At 50.0% G+C, this 25,523-nt stretch overlaps 1 protein-coding gene across 1 annotated transcript; it reads left to right on the top strand.

The window, feature by feature from the left end:
- Window positions 1-856: 856 nt before the first annotated feature.
- On the top strand, window positions 857-23,282 carry LOC309408244 (exocyst complex component 1-like; the record flags this gene model as incomplete). The annotated part of the gene is made up of 17 exons (XM_082004034.1): window positions 857-1,027; window positions 1,939-2,070; window positions 2,435-2,594; window positions 3,387-3,580; window positions 7,390-7,617; window positions 9,173-9,305; window positions 10,452-10,561; window positions 10,949-11,095; window positions 11,725-11,818; window positions 16,511-16,629; window positions 16,839-16,943; window positions 17,301-17,365; window positions 17,977-18,217; window positions 19,030-19,210; window positions 20,042-20,241; window positions 22,353-22,547; window positions 22,660-23,282. Coding segments are annotated over 17 exons (2,631 nt in total), but the record flags the coding sequence as incomplete, so codon positions are not given.
- Window positions 23,283-25,523: the final 2,241 nt, after the last annotated feature.

Raw genomic sequence — 25,523 nt, 5'->3', positions numbered from 1 at the left:
CAGAGGTGCAAGTGCTTTGGGAAATTTTTCATCTCCTTTGGTCTACGCTTTTCTAGTTGCACCATCTCTCCTGAGAAGTTGTTAGCAGAGATTTTTTTTTTTTACAAACTTGCAGGGGAGAGACTTGCCTGCCAATGAACTGCTAGACAGCGTAGTCACCTACTACAGGGTTAATTTCTGGCAGCCTTAGCCATAGCGTTTGACGTAAACGAGGTGCTTCCACTCCCTCTGTAGTCAATGGAGGGCAGGAGGAATATCTCCAAGGAATGATGTAGCCACCCTATAAGTAGCACCTAAAATACACGAGTTACCCTTGGAACCGTCCATGTCCGCTTTCTGGAGATATCTAGCTCATATGGGAGATCTAAATTCTAATAGCCCGAATGATGTACAGTGAGTGCCTCCCAGACGAACCAAGAGGTGACTGTAAGCTAATTGGCACTGGAATTGATTTTTGATGGGATGTGTTAGTGTGGGTATCAGTCCAACAATGCAGTGCTCTCGGAGGCCGTTGTGGGACCGGCAATGTGGCATGTAACTATCGTAAATCTTATTGCGCTAGAGTGCCCTGTTCCTGTCGCATTTGGATCTTGCTGAAATATTGCGTGTGCCTTGTGTAGAGCACAATGGCCTGGTTTAAAACTCATTGAAATTATTGGGAATCCCTCCACTGACTTCACAGTACTCCGGATTACACCCTGGAGCGCACTTCCCCTATGTAAATACTCAACAAGGAGAAAAGCCCGTAGAAACCCCGTAGCATCTCTCCACACAGCCACAACGCGAAATCAGCGTCTGTGTGTCCATCTGTACCTGTCCGCTCGCACCGAACTCTTGTGTACTAGGCTAACAATGATATTGTGGGTTGTTTTTTTTTTTTCCCTGTCTCTCGTCCTCAGTGGACACCTTTAGGCTAATGCAGTCGTTGCTGGTGAAGGTCCAGGTAGACCGAGGAGAGCAGCACAAGATAGCCTACAAGTGGCCTTTGGCAGAGCTGAAGCTGGTAGAAGCCAAGACTCTCAATCAGGTAGGACTGGTTTTCCTTCTGTGGCAAAGGGCAGAACTGATCATGGGCGAGAGATACGAATATGAAGCTAGAGAGACACGGGCCAGGATCTATAGGGGGTTTCGGGTCCTCTGGAGCTCAGCCCGTATGTTTAGATGGTAGGAAGAGCAGTGGGGGGTGTGTGACTTCTAATACAGAACTGAACCAGCCTGAATGATGCTAATTTTGAGGAAACAACCACCATTAAAAAAATGTAAAAGCCCTCTGCCTTCCCTCAGAGCTGTTTCCCAGAGTACGGTGAACGGAGGTCCCTCCCTGGACGGTTCCTCCATCCCACATCAGTGCTTTTGGACTTCCTGTTTACCTCATCTCTTCCGGGCAGATGCCTGTGCCCAGGATGCTGAGGCTGGAGTTATTCCCTCCCTCCTCAGTTCTACGTTAGCAAACGTCAGGCCTGCCAAATACCCGAGCAAGGTGAGCCGTGAGTGGGTGACCGCTGCATGGACACCGCTTCCATCAAGATCAGTGGGCAAAATCTCTTCCTTCCTCCTCCTCCTCCTCTCCTCCGCAGAGGACCTCCTGAAGCTCTTTGCAGCAACCCTCAGAGGCTGGGGATCTGGGCTGCAAAACACTGCTCTTGTCAGGTCTCCAGCTTTTGCAGAACACATCGCCAGGCCCATCTGTCGATCCATGTTGACAAAGCTTCTTGATAGACATTTGCATAGGGTATTTAAAGATTAAATGGAGGCATTTACTGAAAGAAGGATTATAGAGAGCTGGAGTCAGTGCGAGTCTGCGCTTTTAGGGTGACATTAAGGTTTTTGGGGAAAGAAAGCACGGACGAGATAGATACTCCCTTTCTGCTGCTGGGGCTGGCAGAATGTCGTTAAAGTTGTTATAATTAGTTTGTTTTATTAATGTGAATGTTCCAGGGGCTTTGGCAAGGTGCCTGGGTTTTCACAAGCATAGAAATAAATGAGAAAAAGAACAGCTTTCCAGTTCTACATCCAGGACAAATAAACTACATCTGCACAGCGTGTCTGAAAAGAAAATCACCGCTGCAGGTTTGCAGGGCGTCTCGATCCTGTGGGTAGAACTGAACTGATACCGCACCGTCTTACATTATCCTGTACACAAGGAAAGACGTGCTTTCATCCTGCCTGAGCTTCCTTCTTGCAGGTGACCCTGGCTCCACCAAGTCTTCCAAACTGCTTTGGCTCCTGAGGAGTTAGGACCAGAAGATACCTCCAGGATGTTCAGTCCTTGTTTTTCAGTGCTTTTACCATGCCTGTGATATTTTGCCAAGTGCCATGAACATACCTCTCAAACCCTACCCACTTGGCCGTTAACTAGAGGAATCGCCTGCTGAGTGTGTGTGGTGTGGGACGTGGCATCTAATTGATGTAGCAATTAACTGTTGACATCTAGGCAAGCCTGGATTTCGATCTGCGGTTCGATAAGTTTTACCAGTGGACCGCTAGCAGCTTTGACGAGAAGAAAACCTTTATCAGATACTTGTGGAAGCTGAACCGCCAACTCCTCAGTGGCTCTATCACATTTGTGAACGTCCCCTCCTGTGCAGCGGAAGGTAATTAGTCTCCTTGTCACACACAGAGTGGTTTGGGCTTTTTGCATCATCACTATCATCGCTTTAGGAACGGGAGGTGAATAATTTTCAAACAGTGAACACGGATGATGGGAGAGGCTGAGGTGGGTACCAGTGAGAGGGGAGCGGGAGGATCCAAGTGTTGTGTATCTGGAGGCACAGCCACCTGATTTATCTACGGACCCTTGCCATGGAGACACAGTGCTAGGCTGGGAAGAAAAACAGATGAACAGTTTATCTCATGTCCAGGGATGGTCTCTGCACTCGGGGTTGGGGAAGGTGAGCAGTAAAATGGTGGTAATGTCAGGCCAGGGAGAGACAGGCTGCCTGCCTGGTGATATTCCCCAGCAGTGCATCAAGAAATACAGATATATATGGATAAAAAAAAATCGTTTACTCTACAACACATGACTATCAGTATATTTGATCAGAAGAAGCCTGTTTGTCTCTGAAATTTGTCTCAGCTTTGTATAACAAACATATCAACATGCCCCAACACACAATCCTAGAGAGGTGAGCAAGTAGAAACACAGCCAGAGCTCAAATTAAATTCCAAGTGTCCATTTTGTCCCTCTTACAAAGCTGACCCTTTATCTCAGCCACATCTTCCTCTGCCCCATGCCGTGGTCTTATTCTAACTCACCAGCAGCCTGAGACCACTGGACTCATGTCACTTGGACCCACTGGGACCCCTGGGGCTAGCATTAGCAGGGCTAATAAAACGACGTAACTAGAAGGCTTTGGCCATCTCCACATCTCCTCCTGTCCATGCAGGGAGACAAAGGCCCCAGGAAGACAGGAAGGACGCTGTGGAGACTGAGATCCAGGAGGAGCTCAGTACCTACCAGGAGATGACACCAAAGGAAGCCGCCGATGTGCTGAAGCTGATGGAGGAGTACAAGCCCCTCGTGAACAACTCCGTGGCCTTTGCAGGGCAGCTAAGCAGGGATCTCCATGTGCTAGATGAGGTAAGAGGACCAAGGGCTGTGACTCCACCAGAGAGAAGGTGCCTGGCACGTAGGGGCACCGGACTGAGTCTCCGGGTGTTGGCAGCTCTTTCATTTGCTGGGGGCACTTGATCTGGGGGCAAGCTGTCTCGGCGGTGTGCTGCTTGCGAGTCCGGAGGGCACTGCGGCTCCGCTCTCGAGGGTCCGCGGTTGTCCCCCTGCGCACGCTGCTGGGGCTGCCTGCCCCTTGCAGGGGCTGAACGAGGAGCTGCAGACCGACAGAATGTCCGTCTCCACTGAGCTTGACCGTGCTGAGACATTGGCTTGAGTGGTGTCTCCCCGATGAACACGGTCACCAACCAACTCGGGGCAGATGAAGCCCGCTGTCAGTTTTGCAAAGGGTTAAAACAAGCTAGTGGCACGGACCCCGCTGCAGGGAAGGATCCGTAGCCCAGCCGCACCCCGGCTGTGAGGGGTTATAGTTTATAATTTCTGGGCGCAGCTCTAACCGCGGGGCGAAATGAAGTGGGGTGTTCTGGGGCTGGCTGAGGGAGTTGGATGAGAGTGGGGAGCTCCGGGATCTGCTTTGCACTGCGCAGCGTGAATTAGGACCCTCATTTCTCTAGTCACCAGTGCAGAAGAAATTCGCCTTAGAGCGTTGCCGCTGGCCCTTAGAGCTAAGTCTACGGGCTGTGCCTCCAGCCAGGTCAGCGGTAACCTTGGGCAATCCCACAGCCTTAACCACGTCTGGAAACTATTTATGGGAACGGTCCCAAGGGGAAACCACGGTGACGATGCCAACACTGTGTGTCTTCCCCTCCCCGTCTGCACGAGGCCGGGTGTCCCACGGGGGTGGTTAGCCTGCCAGACCCCTCAGGAGCTCCCCGGGCTCCTGCCAGACCCACGGCCAGGTCTGCAGTCCGTGGTCCAGCGTGGCCATCCACAAGCAGGACACGCAGAAGCAATGGGGATGGGTCCTGCCATGAGGGCTATCAATCATAGACACATCAAAAATTCCTGTTATTTCTTTTTTTGTTTGGTTGGTTTTTTTAAACTTGAGCACAAGCACATTAGTTCCCTCGGGAAGGGGAGAACAGATAAAAGCTGGGTAGGAAGGGTAAAGGCTGCTGAGTAGGGAGGGAAGGGATAAAAACACATATAAAAAGTGGGGGGTGGTAAAGAGCAGAAAGGGCGGTCTGCCAGACAGTGATGCCTGGAAGAAAAGGAAAGGGCCAACAATGATCCCTAGAGAAGGAAAAGCAGCAGCTGGGGAGAAAAAAAAAAAAAGAGAAAGAAAAAAAAAAGAAAGAGAGCTGGAAGGAGATAAATAGTAGAAGACAAACTGTAGTAGAAAGGACCAATGGAGAAGGCACACGTTATTTTCAGACTGGTGAGCTTTATTTACTGTATTAGAGTTGCTGTATTTTATTGCATTTCTGCAGAGGATAACTTCTTTCTTTGAGTGGTGGAGGAAAATAATGTGATGATAGCTGCTTCGAGCATTTATCTTACGCTAATGTATCTGGCGCTAGGACTTTATGGGTAGGTAACTGAAGAACAAAGGGAAAAAAATAAGCCAAAGGAAATATCCTAAAACATACGAAAACCCACAAACCCTAAATCCAACTCCCTTTTTCTCCCGTATCTGCTGTATTCCCTGTCGGTGTTTATATATGACTTATTACACTTGGAAACTTAGTGGTTGTTCTGGAAGACCAAACTCCTGAGGTCCGCTCCCGCTTGCTCTCGGCGAGCCGTGCAGGCGCTGTGACTCTGTTTCCCAGCTGTAAAATACCCTACGAGAGCAACTAATGAATCTCTGTTAAGTTCTTTGAGACGAAAAGCGCTGTCGAATACATTATTTTAATGCCCTCTAATGAATAAATGTCACTTATTGCTAATAGAAATTAATTAATGAGGTGCTTCTATTTCTAAGGTCTAACCGATGATATTAAGTGCTGTTAATACCAGCAAGTTAGACTAGCACATGTATTTAATCGTTTTTCCTCCGCATCCCAGTGGTAACACCTTGTCCTCCTTTTACACCACTAATCACCTTCCGCTGACCCATCCCTCCTGGGGGTCGCGAAACACGGCACCAACGGCAAGAAAGCGCTTGTCGGCGTCGGAGGGAGGGTGCTTTTGGAGATGAGTAGCTGCGTGCATGAGCAAGCCCCGCTTCAGAGCCGACCGCTGAGCCTGCTGGCAAGTAAAAGGGCCGCCTGGCCAGCGGCTGCCGGGCTCCCCGTGGGAAAGCTGCATCACTTTGCAGTGGGGTCTCTGCCTTTTGGTGGAGACGCTTGGCTGTGTCCGCTACGATGTCAGGCTTCTCTGCAGAATTTCTCTGACCTTTCCAGATCCCTTGTGAACCTGCCTACGTCCAAAGACATTCCCCACAGTCCTTTCTCCCACATTTTCCCGAAAAGGCACAACATTTGTCACAGGAGAGTATCATCCATCGTTTGGAGGCGAGATCGAAGCTGGCCAGCCCAGGTGTGTGCCGCAGAGCGGCTCTCACACCTTCCAGCAGCACCTCCAGCATCCTGCCCCGCACGTGCCACCTCCAGCGCTGGAGCTGCCAGCTCATCCTTACCCCGAGAGCAATGCAGGTGGAGCGTGAAGAAGGGAAATCCCTTAACACAGGGACTGTAGATGCCCAGCACCCACTGCGTGTGCTTTCAGACACGTTCCTAATTCGGAGCACCCGGAATGTCCGTGCTACAGTAACCGGACTTGGGTTGACAAGACTTTGCTTCTCTTCCTCCCATCATTTCCCACCAGGGCGTACCGGGGGTTGCAGATGCTTCTGCTGTTCTTCATTCAATAAAAAACAAACACGCCAGATAATTGATATCAGACAAGACCAACTTCTTTAAAAGCTTTATTAATGGAGAGAAAAATAGCAGTCTGGAAGCCTCCCAGGCTTGCGTTTATTGATTGTTTTCTTTGATACCCCGCATGGTACACAGGCCCTGAAAACCATACAATTAACATTTGGAAGCAGAGCTTGTCAGCAGCGATTAACACACAGTTACATCTCTACGGCCCGTCAAAACAAATGCCTGAGACCTCCCTGGGCAAATTGTGCCTTCGGTTTCCATACGAGAGACATATATATGTGCATGTCTCATGCATGATTTAACCGTTTATTAATTCCACTGCCAGAGCAGCTCAGCCGGGTAACACGCTGGCAGCAGTGGCAATGCCTGGAGCTGTGCTAAACACGCCGTGACAGGCACTTGGCATGGCCATGGTCTACATAAATGGGGTAGAGCCAGGCAGAGCGGCCAGTGCCTCAAAGCTGGCCTGCTTCCTTACCAGTACCATGGGATGGGCACCCAGGTCCTCAGGGGACTTCAGCAGTTGTGGGGATTGAGTGTTGGAGACTCCCTGGGGAGTGTCCACCTGGGACTTTCGTAGTGCAGAGGGAAAAGTGGGATGCAGAAGCCAGCAGGGCTTGGTACCCTCTCCAAACCTACAAAGACTGTATTCTGCTCACGGTTGGACTTGCCCGGTGACTCCGCAGTTACCTCTGCGTGGCAGATGAAAGTCCTCTGAGCATACATCTTGATCAGGGAAGGGTTTTGTTCTGTCCTGGTGCTTGGGACTTGCAGATGGTTGCTGGTGTAGGCTTTAGCCAAGTGCAAAGATAAGACATTGACCTTGTGCAGGTAGCGATGCAGCACAGCTGCAATTATAACAGCATCTTGCACGTTACAATGGCACCCTCCCTTTGACTCGGGAGGGTGAAGGTCAGGATATTTGACTCTGAGATGGTGGTGATCAGTCCCTGCTAAGGTGCTGAAGCCCTCTGTTTCTCCATTTCACAGGCCAACCTTAGAGCCATTATCTCTTCTGAGAAGCAGGTGACACAGCTGATAAACTCCATTGATGAGGCCCTGGCAGAGGTGGACAGAGTGGAGGAGTCCTTGCAGATCTACAGTGAGTTACTGGGAAGCATGAAGCAGCAGATGGATCACATCCACCGGGAGAACTCCTTGCTACATCGCATCATTTCCAACAAGACAAGGCTGATGGATGAGATCCTCTTCCTCACGGTACATGGATTTGCAAAGACATAAATCTTTAGCCTGTTGGCTCTATTAGAAAAAACTTTCAGTGAACCTCAAAGGCTGCAGACCCTCTCTGCTCTAGAAATGAGGGACTTTGTTGTCTTGACATTGTAAGGGTGGCCACATAGCTGGGATGGACTACAGGTAGAGCAGCAGCAGACATGATGTGCAGTACCCTCACAGTGGTCAAGGGGCTGTAAGAGGGGTCCCGGAAAATCCTTTCCACGGGCAAGATGAGTCTCAAGCAATGTAATGCCAAGGACCTTCCAAATGCAGCTCTGCAGCCTTTCACTTGGGTGCTGTGGTCTGCCTTTCACTATCAGCTTTGGGACCTTCCTCTTACACACTCAGAGGCTGCTGGGGCAGCACTTTTATCCTTGCACCCAAAGCACTGAAATCCTCGCAGCCTTGTGCCTGCAAATTCCCAGGCATCCTCACATCTGGTTTTCTCCTGGGAAGCAACTGTCACTGAGGGTCGTTGCTTTCTTCCTCCCTTCACATCACAGATTTCAGTTTATGTCTTTGTACTAGGGAAAACCAGCTCTTGTTAGTAGATAATGGTCGTTGATCATTACCCAGGAATACGCACATGCAGTACTTAACGAGCAATTAGAGCCACAGCATGTAACACCCGCCCCTGGTCCCATCAGCACACAGGCAGAGCACGCTGGGGACCTTGAGTGGGTCCTGAGGCAAACTATACATCTACCATGTATAAATATATGTATGAATTTTTATATATATATATATGTAATTCATATATATATGAATTTTCTTATACCATGAAAAGCATCGTGGGGACTCCCTGTTGGCCTGGAGAGGCTGTTTGTCCAGGGACGCTCTTGCTTCTCTTCCCACGGGTAGGAGTTTCCCCATTCCTTCTCTCTCCTTTGCTTTCTTTTTTTCTTTTCTCCCCCCGCCCCCTCCGCCCTTGAAGGTAACTTAGCTGTTAAGTCAACGTCTGCCATCAGCTATGGGCTTCGTGCACAGCAGCGTGTCTTAGCACCCACGGTGGAACAGGGACCTTCTCTCTGCAGTACCTCACAGCCACGGAGAAGCCGGCGCAGGGGCCAGCGCAGCCGCTGGAAAGACCCTTGATGACCTCTGGGAATATGGGAAAGCAAATTATTTACAAACATAACATACCACCCACGAAAGCACCGTGTCGTAACAGCAGAGCTAATCCTCCCGTCCACTGCCTGCGGTGACCTCTACGCCGTTGACCTTTTCATTTCCGAGTAACTCACGTCGCAGTTTCCTCGGCTTTTTCCGCCTCCCCCCGCCCCGCTTTGCTGCCAGCAGCCATCCCAGAGGTGCCGACCCTTTGGAAGCTCATGCTGAGGTTTGCCGGGGCTTCCGCCGGGACCGCGGCAGTCGCCGCTCTGCAGACCGTTGTTTTTGGTGGGGATGGAGCAGCACGATCTTCCTGACGGACACATGCAGCACTGGGCTATTTCAAGCCAGCAGCCTTCCGGATGGGATGCGAAGGGATGAGGAGCTGGGTGTGTTTCTACCTGTTCTTCTCTGGTTTTGTTTCCAGAGCCGCCTCGACCTCAGCGGGGAACACTGTGACGCCTTGAGCTGGGCAGATCTTTCCAGCCCCAGGGGAGTGGAAGCCTGCATTGCTGCAGCAGAGGCTTTGTCTGGCTGCATGAACATCCAGATACAGCCCGGTGAGTAGAGAGCAGAGATTTATGCCGCCGGCTCACCCGCAGCCTGTGCTGCACACCCAGCACCATTACGTGCTGCCTGGGCAAGGTGGGTAAGAGACAGAATGCAGGCACGTATTTGGGAAGCTAAGCAGCAGCAGCACAGACCCGGGGGGGTCCTGGGGTGTGAACTGCAGAGCTAAAAACACTATTTCCCTGCAGCGCACCCGGAGCTGCGAGCTGGGGGAAACAGGGTTGCCACGTCGGCTTTCTTCTGGAGATATTGCTGGAGGTTTCAAAGCCTTCAGCAGCTTCACCCAGCAGTGCAGCCAAGCAGGGCTGGGAAAGCCAACGTACCGTGGCCTCTGAACATCCATGGAGGAAAGTACCTGGGGGGGAATTGGCTCCATTCCCAGAAAAATGCAATTCATGCTGCAAAATGGCCAAGCTGGGGCATCCACGCACCACAGGCGGGGCTGCAAGCACCTCTCCTCAGGCATCAGCTGGTCCAGTTTACATTAAAGTTGAAGCAAATTTATGGCAAGCATCTCTACAGTTCCTCTAAATACCTGGATGTAATGCATCATTGTCTGCCATCTGCGTCCTGCACCCCTTACATTTCGGAAAGGAACTGGTGGAAAGATGCGTTTAGAAATTGTGGTCTCTTGAGGCAACCCAACTGTCTGTACTTGAACACGGAAAAATGACAATTTGTTGTAGCAGTGTCTACTGTGGGTGGTGTTGGAGAGCTGTCGGTGTTCAGACACTCGATCCTGGCATGAAACCCCACGCTTTCCTTGTGAAGAGACTGGGCGTTTGTCCTCGGCCATGGTCTGACTGATGAATGCTTTGCAATTTTTTTTTTTTTTTTTTACTTTAAGCTCCCTCCCTGTCTCTATTTGCTTGGTACCACAGCAAACCTTTTTCCCTCTGCTGGCTTTTGGGTGGTAGTATTTCTCCCAGAACTTACTCCTTGAATCACAGAAACATTAAGGTTGGAAAAGACCTCCGACATCATCAAGTCCAACCATTAACCCAACACCACCATGCCCACTAAACCATGTCCTGAAGTGCCATCTTATTTGCCAGTGTGCTGAGCGAGGTTCGTCTGCAGCCGTTAACAGGCTGTGCCGCTCCATACCACAATACCCTCTCCTTTTTTTCCTCAAGGTTACCGGAAACTTCAGTCTGTTGCTGGGCAGCTGATCATGTTTGAAACACTCAAGCAGAACTTCGAAAACTCTTTCATCCGTCACATTAAGAGCATCTTCAAGCTGCAGGTGGGCTTTGCTCTTCACGTGGCAGCTCAAAATCCTAGGAAATTTGAGTATTCTGGTAAAATAGTACCAGCGGTATAGAGGATGCCGCTGTAAAAGGATTCTCCAAATGTGTCTCCCCAACGAGGTCTTTTCCCATACCTTCACCCTGCCGGTGTCCCCCCCAGCCCTCTGGTTAGTTTTGCAGGCATGCAGAAGAAATCCAGCACAATTCTGTGTCTATCAAAACTAGAGTTCAAACTGATCATGTGTGCTCTGCTTCACCCTTTAAATGTGCTTCTCAAACGTATTCAGAACTGGAAATTCAAGGGCAATTACGAAGCAACTATTATCCAGGGCTTTTCAAGGCCGCGTTTTATTTGACTCTTTCAGCTGTTTCTGTTGCTTCAGGGTAATGCTGTCCCTGCTTTTGGTCAGCCCGTTGACAAGCTATCAGCACCAAGCCATGGACTCCACCATGAGGAACTGGTGCCCTACGCCCCGCTCATGGCCTGGCTGAGGAAGGCCAACCCGGTTATGTTCTGTGATCTTCTCAAGGTACGGCTGAAGTCCTGAACAAATACTGCAAGCCAACCACCATGAACAGATTAGTCAAACTGGTTAATTAGTGATGAGAGCTTGGTTTCACCAAACCCATACCTCCCATGAGCTTCCAGCCCTTCTAGGAGAGTGTCTGGCCACTTGGCAGCATGATGTTGGACCTCTGTGCTTGACAGAAAGCAGTCCGGGACTCGGTGGCAGACATTGTGCTGAAGGAAAATGTCTGAAATGCTAAAATTTGGTCTTTTTTGCTTTCATCTGGCCCTTTCATTACTGAGTGAGAGTGATAAGCATTAAATGAATGTGGTTAATGTCATATTTTATTCAACACTTAATTTAAGGGGTTCTAGGGAAGGAGCACCTTAAAGTCCTTGGCCTCCTCTGTTAATAGGGACATTGTTAAGTAACTGACACTGTTCTTTTTATACCACTCAGGTGTGGTTTCTCTTTTCCATGCTGGTTTTTGCCTTTCCGAAGGTCTTACACACCAAAACCAATAGGTCTGTTTCAGTTGTCGTCTGCTGACTTGTTTTAAGTAGGCAGCTGAAGAAAAAGCTAGGAAACGGGCACTGTTCATAGAGAGATGAGATACACCAGGAATTTCTGTGTCTGTCTTGTCTTTCCAGGTCTATGCCCAGAACCTCAGCAGGCTCTATGACTGGGAAATCAAAGCCTTGTTCGAACAAGCCAAAACCTTGTTGTTAGGAAGAAGAAAAGGAAGTGAGTGATTCGCAAATACAACTTTTGTGCTGCTGAGCAGGGGTTTACTTGGAAGTAGGGAAGATGGCATCATCCTCTATCGCAGGTGTCTTCCCCAGATCTTGTAGCATGAATTTACCGTCTCCTCTGTAGACTGGGGCTGAGGCTGGCAGTGTGTGACAAAGCTGACTCCGCTTTACAGCGGGCAGCGTCTGCCTGAGCCTTGGCTCCGTGTACGACCCAGTTGTGGTTGGCCGCTTCTCAGAGCTGTAGCTCTCGCGCACATTCCCTTCGCAGGACCCACAGACGATGCGTGGGTGGCTGAGATAGTGTCCTGAGGAGCCATAAGAGAGGGGGAGGTGGGTCTGCCTGGCTAATGCCTGGTCCATATTTCATGCAAGAGCTGGGCACAGACTCCTCAGACACTCTTTTCTCTGTAAAGAGATGTCACCAAGCCCGTCCCTGGAGAGACGAGCGTATTCATAGCAAGATTTGTGAGAGCAGAATGATTTCACAGAGAGCTGACTGTGGGGCTGTGCTGTCCCAAGGTGATCATTTCAACAGAAATCGCTGCATCTGACTCAAAATATTCCAGTCAGGTGTTCCTGAAGATAAAAAGAGAAACTGATCTGTCTCCTCTGGAAGTTTTTGATTGCACAGGAGTAACATTTTCCTTCAGCAAAACAAAGCACTGTAATGGAAAGTTCCATGCCAGCTTGGCCTCGCTTGAATGTCAAAAACCGCTTCGCACGGTGTGCTTAGTCTATCGGAATGCTCGCTCGGCCTCTTCCAGCCCTGCACCTACTCCATCACTCGTGTCCAGATCCTGGCACCAGAGGACAAAGCCTAGCGTTTTGCTGCAGTGTCCCCCCTGCTCCGCGAGGAAGCCGGCGAGTCGCGCGAAGGGTGGGAGCAGGACGGTGCCGTGCCGGCAGGAGCGCGCCGGTCCGGGCTGCGCCGGCCGCGGTGCCCAGGTGCTGGCGGCTGTGGCTGAAGAGAGGGACGCACGAGCGCTTCCTAGCTCTCCCTTCCCGTTCCCCCGGGAAAGGCGCTCAGCCGCACGTACCAGGAAAACGGGGGACCTCAAGACCGCGGGACCGAACCAGGACGGGCGGCGCTGGCAGTGTGCCTGTACCCGCAACGGAGAGCGAAAGTCCTGAGCAGAAAGAAGGAAAACTTCACCCAAAGAGTCTTTTGCCACTGGAAAGAAGAGGAGGGGAAAAGGAAGCACACTTGGGCTTTTTCTCCCCACTACTCATCATTTTAAAAAATTTATCCTCTTTGAAGGAAGAAAGAGACAGCAGAAACTCTGATACTAATCCTTAATTAAAAAGTTCCTTTTTGAAATTTTGCTAGAAATGGAGAAAGCAAACACCTCCAGGAAATATTTTTATAGTCACCGGAAACCTATTCGTCCATGCCGGAATGATTTGCCAAACTATGGAGCCAAGAGAGGGGAAAAACGGGAATCAAAATCTCTCTGCTAGTTCGAGCAGAAAAGTAGCGACATGATAAAAAGGATCAAAAAATAAGTTGTGTAGGGAAAGTCAACAGGATGCTGTTACTCTCCTCGTAGTTCAAAAACAAGGTAACAGGCAATTAGAACAAAGGGACGTGCTGGAAAGTGGCGACGGGAAATTATTTGTGCATAATGCTGCTGCCCTGCTGTACTTGTTGCTGTCACGGATGCTGGAGGACTCAGGAGAGCCTGTGGCAAGCAGGTAACAGGAAAACAGAACGAGGCGGAAATAATAATCCCAGGATAATACTGAGATATGGACTTTCAGGAAAAGGATAGCATTTCATAAGAACCGGGAAGGAAGACGCTTCTCCCACAGGGCTGTTACAACACATCACCCTGAACATCCTCCTCCTCCTCAGTGCCAGGGACCCAGCAGTCCCAAGCTGGGCTTGTCCTTACGGATGTCCAGCACTGCCCACCCTACCTGGAAGAAGCGACGTGCACACCAATAAAGCACTGGTCGTAGTGAGATATTCTAGCCGGGACCAGTTTGCTTCCAGTTGTTTTACGCCTCACTCCTCCGGGGACCGGCTCATCCCACAGCTCCCGCACTCAGCCCAGCAGAGAGGGGTTTGACCCGCTTGCCCCATCGGGCAAAACAAAGAGTTAAAAAAGATAAAGTTCCTCTCGCGCATCGCTCTCCTCCACTCCTGGACACGGCATTTCCTGGGGAAACGTGCTCTTTCTCGCTTAAAAATAGGAATTCCTGATAAGAGGTAGTGAATGTACTGGCAGCAAGCAAGCCTGGGGAATTAGCTGCAGGGAAGCAAACTCGGATCCGAGGCTTATAAGATAATGTGACCGAGCGCCATTTCCTGAAGAAGGGTCATTGCTTTTATTTAAACAGAAGGAAATACAGATTGCGTGTAGGATAGAGAGGCCTTGGTTCCTATTTGCGAGGTGATTGATGGGCTGCGAGCGAAAGACTTCAATTCTGCTGGGTGATAGGAAATAAAAACACCCAAGTTTGTCTCCTCCCAGAGCACAGCTGGGTCTGCTCAGAAAACCACCAAACTGGGGGACGTCGCAGGGGCAGAGATGGCTATTAAAGAGGCCCTTTATGAAAACAGACTTGTTAAATTAAAAAAAAAAGACATAGCATAGGGCGTGTGTTGCAGCCAGTCTGCCTGATCCCCTTTTGGTAAATGTTAAACCGGCGATTTCCTTTCAGCACTTCGTCCCTCTTTAACGCTCACGCGGGTCCCACGAAATGGGAGTGATTAAAATCCCAGGAGAAAATCCAGTGTCTGTGAAACCCGCTGCAGCCAGGGCAGGACACGTTGACAAGCCTGTCACTGCACTGCTATACATCAGCCAAAGGCATCTCCTGTTGCTGGAGCCGCTCCCATGCAGGATGAGATGAGATGAGCTTTGCCTGTGCTGGCACCGGGCTTTGCTCCCTGAGGTGAGAAGAGGTCTGGGACGGGTAGGAAGCCCCAGGCTTGGGGGTGCTCAGCCCGTCATTAACGTGAGCAACACATTGAAGCTACGGTCACCACATCGTCGTAGAGTGCAATGAGTAACAGTGGGAATTTTTAGAGCATCGTACGCACGGAGCTTCTGCCAGCTGCGGAAGGGTACCTTCCCTGCCGCTGCTGCCCACTGAGACGACCCACCTGGCCCGGAGACACAGCATCTCCTCCCATCGGAGGTGAAGGTGACTTCTTCTTGGCTCGTCAGCAGCCTGGAGACGCAGGCACGTGTCCTCCTGCTGAAGGAGCTGGGCAGCAAGGGACACTGAAAGCGAGCACCAGCCTCCCGGGGACTGTGGGAGACTCCTGCTGAAATACTTTCTGTGAAGTTGGTTGGTCTCAGGCTGTTTTGCAGGGAAGGTTTGGCTTTGATGAAGTTCCACGGGAACCTCAGCCAAGGTCTTTCCTCGGGGTGAGCTGCTGCATGGAGAAAAGCCCGGGCTGCAAGGACACTTGCCTGATAACATCCCTCAGCCCCGCTTTAAAAGATCCCGGGCTCGCTCCAGCCCTCCGTGCCTTTTTCTTTTTACCGATGACCCTGGCAGTGAATTTTTAGGGCTGATTCCCTGCCCTCATAAAAGATTATTTATGTCAATCACTTCTAAATATACCACCTGATGATTTATTGCCTTGTTTCAGTGTTATGGGAGAGTTCAGAAGGCAAACCTCAAGCTGTTTATAATTAATTGTGAGCCAATAATTAAGTCTTTTCTCCTCATTCTCCCATTCCCTTTTCCACACTAAAATTTACAGTCTCATAAAATTCTTTCCTGTTTGCTGTGGGGAGATATTTTTTCCTGGTTTTGCTACTTCCCAACAGGTGAAATTGTCATCACCCATTCCAGAAGGGTGGGAAAAAGATCACGAAGCTGCTTATTAATTTTCTCCACGGTTTTAAGCAAGGCTGAGGTTGTGAGCAGGGTTATCTGTCGTCTCTTATCCCTGCTCAGCGTGTAGGCCGTCGGACAAATCCTTTCCAAAAGTAAAAGACCTGCAGGTAGCGGCTCGGATAAGGATAATTTCGGACGTTATGAGAAACAGAGAGCCAGCCTGACTCACCCAGGACCTGGGGTTAGTGGAATGATAGCAATTTTTAGAATTAATTAGAAAATAATAGGGACATTTCGCACTGATTTCTTTCAGTGAATATAATAGGTTTTTTTTAATGCACATTTTGAAGAAATTTTTCAAGTTTTCCACTTAAGCCAGGCACCCAGTGAGAACAGCATGGTAAAAACTGGTAAAGTTTGAAAAGTATATTAATTTCCAGGTGAATGTTTATAATTTTTATAGGTCAGCTTTTGAAAAAAGCCAACCTTCCCCCCCCTGCCTGAATATTGTTTTATGGCAATTTACCATAAAAACTAAGCAACAAACATTTTTCCCCAAAACGCCTGCAGGCATTTCTGCCAATTTATGCTCTTATCACCTAGGATTTTTTCACTCCTCAGTCCTCCAGAGGTAGTATTAAGTACTAACTAGCAAGGCGTAAGAATCGGAGACAGTGAAATTAAAAAAAAAAAAGTCATGAAAAAGAGAGAAACGGATGAGAAGGCAGATAAAAATCAGAGCAAAACCTGCTTCTCCCATTTATCTGAATCCAACAGGAAAAAAGGCCAATTCACGTGTAAGATTAGACATAGAGACATTTACATCTGTTAAAGTGATCAAAGAAGTTGGAGAGGGATGGAGATGTCTAACCACCTACCAACCATGCAGGTCTTCAGGAAAGCGTGGAGAAGCTGACGGCGATGTGGAGGAGGGAGCCGTCTCGACGGAGCGTCCCTGGGAGCGGAAGAGGCCAGGAGGACACATCGAGCAAAGGCAACGTCAGCAAGGTAAGGAGCTGAGGTCTTCTACAGGGGCTGTGCCAGTGCTGCAGCCCATCCCATGGCCCTTCCTCTAGTGCTGTGTACCTGGAGCAGAAGCTGGGATGTTCTGTACTGCTGACCGGGCTTAGCTGTCACTCCGGGTGGACATGGACATCTACCCCAGCACTCTCAGTGTGTGCTAGAAGGGTTTTCTAACACGCTCAATGGTTTCTAAGCAGATTTTGGAGCAGGTGCTGAGAGAGCTGAAACCCCTTTGCACCGCAGAGCAGCAGTTCCTTGAGAAGTTCTTCCACCTAAGCTGCGACGTTGCAGACCTGCAGGTAAGTGTCAGGACTATGTCCTCTCCAGCCCCATTAGGCAGTTGTTCCTCCAGCTTGATACAAGCCTCAGCAGGCACAGTGGGGTGGCTGCTTACCTCTAGCAGATACCTGAACTCTCCTGGGCTCTTGTCCTCTGGCAACTGTCAGTGGTGTCAGTAGTGGAGAAGCTTAAGACCTCCTGATGACAGAGAAGAATTGAACTTAATTGACAGCTCCAGCAAAATCACAGGGTCTCTAAGCATTAAACACAGGACTCCAATGTGAGGCAGCAGAAATGAAATCCAGATCTCAAGTTTTCCTCTCTGAGGGAAGGCAGACAAATCATAATTTCCATCCTGTTCTTTCCTTCAGGCATCTGCTGCTAAGGAAGGAGGGAGCATGGCATCTCCAGAGGACCCTCCTTGCACCAAGCCTTGGAACCAGTATGTGGGTGATGAGACATAGCTGGCTGCTCTGACAGGGGCATGGTCTGGAGTGTCCTACAGACACTGCCTGAGGAACTGATGGAGGAATCCCCCCCTCCGTCCCCCCCTTGACCATCCCGATGTCAACTAAGTGGTCCCAGGTTTGCTCCCTGGATAGCAAAAAACCAGGAGGCATCGTAGATGGGTGGGCAGAGAGGCTGAGCAGAACCTACTGGTTCTGCCTCTCCCCAGCACAGTGGCTCTGCTTCAGGGTAGATCAGAAAGCGAAGTTTACTTTTCATGGAAAACCGTATGTTTTGATCCATTTTATTTCCTTATTAACAATGTCATAAAGTGAAAATATACCGTGAAACAGAAGTCTTGTAAAAAAATATCAGTATAAAAACACTGACATTTTTCATTTGACTGGCAAAGCAGGATGTTTCAACATCCTCCCACAAGCAGAGATGGTGAAGAGTTGAAGGATGACCCAAGCATAAACAGGCTCCACTGCGATACAAAAGGCTTTGATTCTTTAGCTTTTCCCTTGCCTCTGCAGTTGGCCACAGGGCCAGTGCCCCATCCCATTTAATTGCTTACCTTTTTTTTTGGTTTTTTATTCTTTTAAGACTAGAAGAACCTACAACCTGGCTGCTGAGCATGATCTTCAGTCGCTTGGAGCCAGAGCTGAGAGGATTTCTAGATGTCTGCAATAAGATCCACCCATTCAGCTGCTTGCAGGTCCTGGTTACCTTGAATGACTCCATCTTTGAGACGTGGGGCTGTTCCTCAGCTCTCCCCTCTTCCTTCCTCAACACTGTCCTGGGCAACATGCTGCCCCTGGCCAAGAGCACCTTCAACAAATGCATTGTGAGTGTCAGTTGGAGTAAGCCCAAGTAGACCTGAGTGATGTTGATGTTTGACCCCCTCCAGAACCTTCTAAACTTCTAACATGGTCTTCACTGAAGGCAGTACTGGTTTATATCAGGCAGGGATCTGGCGCTCTGGTTTTGGGAGGACTAGACCCTTATTGCATCAATGAGTTTTTCCTGTGTGAGGGAGGTGGGACACAAGAAACCTAAGTGCCATCTGTGCCTCCTCTTGCCAGGATGGTCAAACCAAAGAGGTTTCACCCCATATAGAGTACTGAGAAGCTGTGAGTGACAGCAGCATGTCAGATGGCTGGAGCCAAGCTCTCCTGCTGGCACAGCTGGACACGCTCCAGGACCAAGCCGCAGTGAGGGGAATGTGGAAGGGTAGAGAGCCCATCAGAATGGGCTGGCCCTGACTCCACTGAGGTCAAGGGAAGCCACAAGCTGACACCAACTGTGTTTGTGTCAAGACCTGGAGCAGCAAGCCTGCTGAAAAACCAGCCCAAGAAGTGCAAGAAATGGCAGAGGTGAACACCTCTGCCCCAGGAGAACTGCAGGTGTCTGAGTAAAAGAATCGCACAGCCTGGGAGAACGGGTATTCCAGCTCAAGGAGAGCAGCTAGCACAGCTTCACATCCAGCCTCAAACAAGGAAGCCCACATATCTCCCCATAGAAGATATTGTACATGGAGAAAGTGGTACACACAACTGACTATGTGGCTTGTTCTCTGGCCTGTGTGTTAGTGCACCATAAAATGAGGCTGGGGCCACCTCAGGTCTGAGAGTGTTGTGTCCTGTGTGTTGTTGCCAGGAGACCTTGTGCAAAGAGATTGAGAAGGCAAAGATGCCCAGCAAGATGAAAGGTGGGATCCTGCCCTCCATAAGCTGCTTTGAGGAGTTTGTGACCTTCTCGGATGAGTTCAGGACAGCTCGGTGCAGCGGGGAGCTGGACAAAGCACATCTCAGGCTGGCCAGCAGCGTCTTCAGCAGCAGTGAGTACAAAGGCTGGTGACTGGATGCATCAGTCAGGGAAATGTACACCTGCAGCTTCAGGAGCTATCAGCTGGGCCACCAGAACAGGGTACGTGCAGGTGCCTGCCTCCTGGGCACTGCCTGGAGCTGGAACTGCCTTCACTGAGCGAGAGCCTGGGAGCATCAGACAAATTCAGAGCGTGGCGTGCCAGGAGCATGGTGTCTACCACACCGGGATGGTCCCAGTTGTGATGGGGCTGGGATGCAGGTGCTTAGCTTTGAACCTCATGCCAACCTCTCCCACTACTGAGGGAGTAACTCCTCACTACAGATCAGACTCTTCTTACAAGCACAGAGGTCTTGGGAGCAGTGGCAGCCAAAGAGCAACTCCCCCAAAAAACCACCAAGGCACATTGGTAGGGAGCAGGGGGTTGGGAGAGCAAGGCAGGTAGCTTTCAGTAGGTCCCTGTGTCGTCCCAGCTGGTGCTCACAGCTGCTTGTCAGCAGAGGGACCATACTTCCCAGCTTGGAGAGGACCCGGGGGGCTGCAGGCTGAGCATGTGCCACGCTGACATGCTGCTCTGGCACCCAGGTCGGAAAAAGATTTGGACAGGGCTGGACATGGATGTCTCGGTACCCTTTCGGGTAAATGATTATTAAATGTTGCTACCCCAAAGTTCTGCAAGGCAAGGTGGTTGAAGAGCTGAACAACCTGTGATGACGCTCACCTCAGCTCTTGGTTAAACTCTCCACTAGTGACTGAAGCCTGACAGCGTCTGCAATCTCGTGTCCCTCCTGACCCAGCCTGGGGGGGTCTTCTCTCCATACCTGATTTGTTCCTTTCTCTTAAGTCAATAGTCTGTCCTCAGCAAACCTGAAGGTGAACACAGATATGGTCATGATGGAAAATTTCCACCACATTCACTGTTTCCTGTCCCAAAAGAAGATCCACTGCCTGGAGGGCAAGAAGAGAGAAGCCAAGCAAAGGTTTAGTGAGCACATGGAGAAATATGTCGTCACGTACCTGGGCCAGCCACTGGAGAAGCTCAGTGTGAGTACGGGGTGAATTGACCCTCGCCTGGGTCTCTAAGGGCAACCGCACTTTACAAAATTATGAGTTAACTGGTGCTGAAATCACCCCTCCCCAAATCCAGTCTGGAATTTTATTAGTGTGTTGCCACATCCCCAGTGGTCCCACACCTTCTCTGACCTCCTGCTGCTGGGTTTCACCGTGCAGCACAGCCCCAGCAAGAACAGGGCTCAGTAGCATCGGACGCTGGTACCAGCTCCGCCTCCGCGCAGCAGCACGAGGACCTGTTCAGAGCCCTGCTCCGGGTTGCGTGCCTGCGCCTGGCAGATGCCGGTTCCTTTTTGCACGGCTGCCTGGACTAACAAGCCTAACGCAGCTCCCCAGGCGGCTGCTTTAACTGAGCTAAGAGCATCTGGCTTCGCTAACGCAAGCGAGCATCCCCCTTCCTCCCAGGGGTGACGGCTGCTCCCGAGACCCCTCCTCGCTCCGCTTCTTCTCTTTTCTCACTGGCCTAAAACGTCTCGCAGGCTGAGATCAGCTTGAATTATTTACAGGGCCTGTTAATTTCAATTTGTTCCCAGCCTTTGTCGTCAAACATCTTGTTGGTTTGGCTGGAAGGTCAGCGCGGCATCTCATGCTACCTGCAGCCCTGCTACATTAACGGCTTCAAATCCTTCCTCTGTGAGGGAAAGTATAAATGTCATTGCTCACAACAAAGCAAAGCGAGTAACGTATGAGGGTGCTCGGATTGCATTCTGCTCAGGGATGTCCGGAGTCCTGACATGGCCTTCTCTAGCAGACAACATAGCTCTTCAGGTTTGAGCACAATTCACTAACACCAAGAGAAGTTGCAGAGGGCCCTAAATAACGTAGGAACGCACCTCTGTTTTTGAAAACAGGCTATACATTTAGGAACACCTTTCCTTCTGAAAATCCTTCTGATTTAGGGTATTTCTCCACAGCAAAACTGCAGTAGAAATACCCAAGACAGCCAACAGGTTATTGTGCTGTATGAACAGGAGGGTAGACAGTAGGTTGAAGGAAGTGATTATTCCCTTTTTTCAGCCTTCATTAAACCAGATGTGGAATACCATGTCCAGCTGTGGGAGAGAGAGACATATGTCACATCCATCTGTGACAAGAGGTGTTGCTAAACTCGAGCAAGGCCAGTGGAGGGCCACCAAGATGGTGAGGAGAGGCTGAAGGAGCTAGACTTGGTCAGCCTGGAGAAGAAACCATTTCAGGGGTACCTAGTAGCCACCTTCCCTAGAAGATTACTGAGGTGCACGGCAGGGTGATGAGAGACAACAGTCAGAAAATGCAGAAAGGAAGGTTCCAGCTGGATAGAAGAAAAAAATGACAATAAGGATAATAAAACATTGGAACAGTCCGTGCAGAGAGGTTGCACAGCCTCCGTCCTTGAAGGTGTCCAGGACCTACCTTGAGAAATGCCCCAGGTACCCCCGTTTGAATTCAGTGTGGAATCTGCTTTGAGCAGGAGGCTGAACTAGAGACCTCCTGAGGTCCCTGGCAGCCTGACAGATTCTGTGTCTGAAAAGCTCGTGCAGAGAATGGTATTTGTCAGCATGGAGCTTTTCGCGGAGCTACACTGCTCGTGGTACCTTTCTGAAAGGTAGCCGAGGGCTGTATCCCTTGGGGCTGGCATAGCCCTGGGCTCTCAAGCAACAGCCATGCTTAGGGCAGGACGTTCTCCTTTTGAAACTCTTCCCTACAGAACAGCCTTTCCTGCTTTCATGCAATATCCTGGAAGGCCTGAGAAAACTTGAGTTTTGCTCTACACTTCTGCAGATTCTGGGGTGCCCCAACCCCACCTCTGGCTCCAAACCCTCTGTAGCGAGCAAAGCTGTAGCAAGGAACAGGAGTGATTTTTCCAGCAGTCCCCTTGTTCTATGGTGCTGCAACCCTTAGAGATGCTGCTTGCAATGCAGAGAGGGAAGAGAACCGATCAAATTCCCTATGCCCTGCTTTCCTGGAGGGTAAGCAATCTCCAGTACTTCACTTCCACTTGCTTAGACACGGGAAGGAAACTGAGGGAAGTGGTCAGGTTTCAGCCCTGCCGCAGGAGTCCGCCTTAGGGCAGCTCATCAGTGAATGTCTCCTTGCCTTTCCAGCACTTCTTTGAAGGGGTGAAAGCCCGTGTGGCTCAAGGGGTGAAAGAAGAAGAGATCACCTTTCAGCTGGCCTACAGCAAGCAAGGGCTGAGGAAGGTCATTGAAAAATACCCTGGCAAGGAAGTAAAACAAGCCCTTGAGACCCTCTACAGGAAAATCCACAAGTCTCTCTCCCCAGAGGAAAATCTTTTGCCGGTAATGGGAGTGTGGTCAGGGTGCAATGAGATGCTCTGCAGGGTTCAGGACTGCAAAGCGCGTATAGCTGTCATGGGCAGATGAAGGAAGTTGATGGTCTGTTCTTCCCTAGGTGGTGTGGCACACCATGGAGCAGGAGCTCATACGTCAGTACCAAGAGTTTGAGGATCTGATCCAACGCTGTTATGCAGGGTCAGGGATTGCCATGGACTTCACCATGGAGGACTTGCTGAGCTACTTCAACTCCATCACTCTGTCCGACATGTAGAGGCAGCCCTCTCTGGATGTCTGCTGGGAGCAGCTCAGGAACCCTTGTCTGCAGCTACACTTTTAAGGAGCTAAACTCAAAACCCTTCCCAAGCTGAAGTTGGATATATGCGGGTCCCATCCTGAACTTAATGCCAAAGTGCCTCTGGCTTGTTGGTCTTAGGCTAGATCTCCCTTGGAGGAGTGGAGTTCTCAGACCCAAACCACAGCTTCCCTGCTCCAAGAAACCATTATGCAGCTAGTAAAAAAAAAAAAGCCACCTCCCAAACCTCAAATTTCTGCCAAAGTGAGTGCCAGTGCTGTACCTCATCAGTGCCGTCCACTTCCCGGTGCAGCTGAACAGTGAAAGGCATCTTCTCTCCAGGAACTCCCTCCTTTTCACCTGCTCTCAGATTTCACAGTGAACCTGTGTTAGAACAAGAGGGTTACAACACACGGAGACATCCGGATGCGTGTAGTGTTGTTATATCCAGCTATCAGAATGCGCACCATTGCTCTACCAGCTCTTCAGTAGACACAGATCGAAGTTCAGAGTTATTAATATAAAAGGTTTATATTGCTTTTAGCTCAGAAAGGACTGGCTTACCTGTAAACTGGAGTGGAACAAATGCTACCACTCTAGAGATACAAACCAGTCTCTCAGGAAGTTGTCTGTTCTTGCCCCATTTTCTTATGAAGGATCCTATAGCAACATCACAACTTGCTCATTTATTTTTGTTGCTGAAAATATGGCCTCTGTATCTTGTGATGATAACCATGGGGCTAACATGCTGTCCATTATAACCTTCTCCCCCCCAAAAATGAAAATTTTGAACGCCTTGGTTCAGTACAAAATAACAATCAGGTCCATAGTGATGACACAGGGTCAAGGAGCAGCATATCAGTCTATAAACCAAAGCCCAGACCAGCAGGGTCACTGCTCCTACTCAGGTAGAGGCACATCTGAGGCTGGGCTGGAGACCAGCATCCCCACACCAAAACTCAGGCATGGAGTGAAGGGCCTGAGAAGAGCTTAAATATGCTCCAGGGCCCATGGATCTGGGTGGAAGCCCCCAGCTGAGGCTGGTGGAGGCTATTAAGGCCAATTAATGCCCTCAAAGCCCTGTCAGGCATCAGTGTCAATGGTCCTGTTACTAGCACCTGTGGGAGCAACTCTGAGAGTTTTAGTAGAGAAAAGGTGTTAGGATTTTTCCCAAGAAAATGAGGTTTGGGAGGTCCACCTGCTGCTCACCCCTCTGTCTGCCAGCCCCTCTGTGTAGCTATTGAACCTCTTGATCCGGAGTGGACAAAACAGCAGAAATCACCAAGGCAGTGAGCCCCTGCACGTCTTGTGAAAATCCGGGGCTGGCAGAGGGAAGAGGTGTCAACAGCCTCCTTCAAGCCAGGCTGCAGCATGAGCCGAGCGGCTCCCTGTCCTGCTTGCCCCGTCCCGGGCCAGCTGGTACAAGGCTGCTGCAGAGCCCGCGGGAGTGGGCTCTCACCCGTGTTTTGAAAATAAATGTGGTCTGTTTTCCATAATTACCCGCAGGGCGGATTTGTGAGCCTCTTTCCCCGTTCAGAGCATTGGCATCCTCTTCTTTTCTGTTGTTTCGTGTTGAGGCTGGTAGCAGTCCCCCCACTGGAGGACGCTTAAGGGACACCACTCTGCTGGGGAGGAACAGCCTTTCACTGAGCTCCAGCTGTGGGATTTCCACCTCAGCTCCACCTTCTCCAGTGTGAGTAAACCCGCAGTGACCTTCAAAACAAGGAAGGCGCAAGGGTGGTGCTGCAGGGACCTGAATTATCTTGTCTAACCTACTCACCCCCACCACTGCTAGTTGACAGTAGATGATAACCCATGAAGTAGCTCTGGGGGAAATTCTGTGAGCCAGCTTGGACAATTAGGGGAGAAAAATCCAAAAAGGATGGACAAAAAGGATACAGGCACTTCGACTGCTCCCTCCCACAGCAGCCCACAGATGTCCTTTCCCTTGACCTGCAGCAAAAGGACATTTTCAGCTATTTCTACATGTCAGAAATTCTGGTTTTATTTGGCATGTTGCTGTACACAGTGACGCATGGGCAGCTTGGGTGGAGACGGTCTGGGCAGAACGACTTTAACACAGAATGCCCTGTGCGTTCAACTACTCACCCAGCAGCTTTTCCGCAGCCTGAACTACTCACTCCTTTGGAGCCAGCTGCCCAGAGAGCTTCAGACCTTTAAAAACTCCATTTTATTTTTGACAGGATTGGGTTTTGCAGAGCAAGAAAAAGAAAATCTCTAACTCTGCCTCAGAGAACTCCCTTGGACATGTCTGTTTGCAGGAAGGGATGTCCAAAAAGTTGCCCAAAGCCGCACACGTCATCCTGAGGTTCCTTTTCTATTGCTCCTTGCTACATGTTGACTGTTAGCATGGCGCCTACAGCTCATATATCTTTTACTAGTGGGAGCTTGCAGTGCTCCCAGGGACAGCAAGGGCAACAAGACTTCAGCATGTTGCATGGTAGAAAATAATCTCGGAGGCAAAGAGGTGAAGAGGCACGCTGCCCGCTGCCGGGGAGGTGGGGAGCCTGCTGCAGCTGCTTGCCAAGAGCTCCTCTTCTCCAGGGATATCCTTGCTCCTTCTTAACAGTAAGTGACCCCAGTGTGAGCATCAGACTCAACTGTGTGCTTTAATATAGCACATTAATAGGTTTTTCCCTTGCAAAGGGAAAGATATGTGGCTAAAA

This window comes from Phaethon aethereus, assembly GCF_964289735.1.
Source record: "Phaethon aethereus genome assembly, chromosome: 10".
NCBI classification, from domain to species: domain Eukaryota; kingdom Metazoa; phylum Chordata; class Aves; order Phaethontiformes; family Phaethontidae; genus Phaethon; species Phaethon aethereus.
Note: the sequence above shows the minus strand (reverse complement) of the source record. Positions and strands in the feature narration are given on the sequence as shown.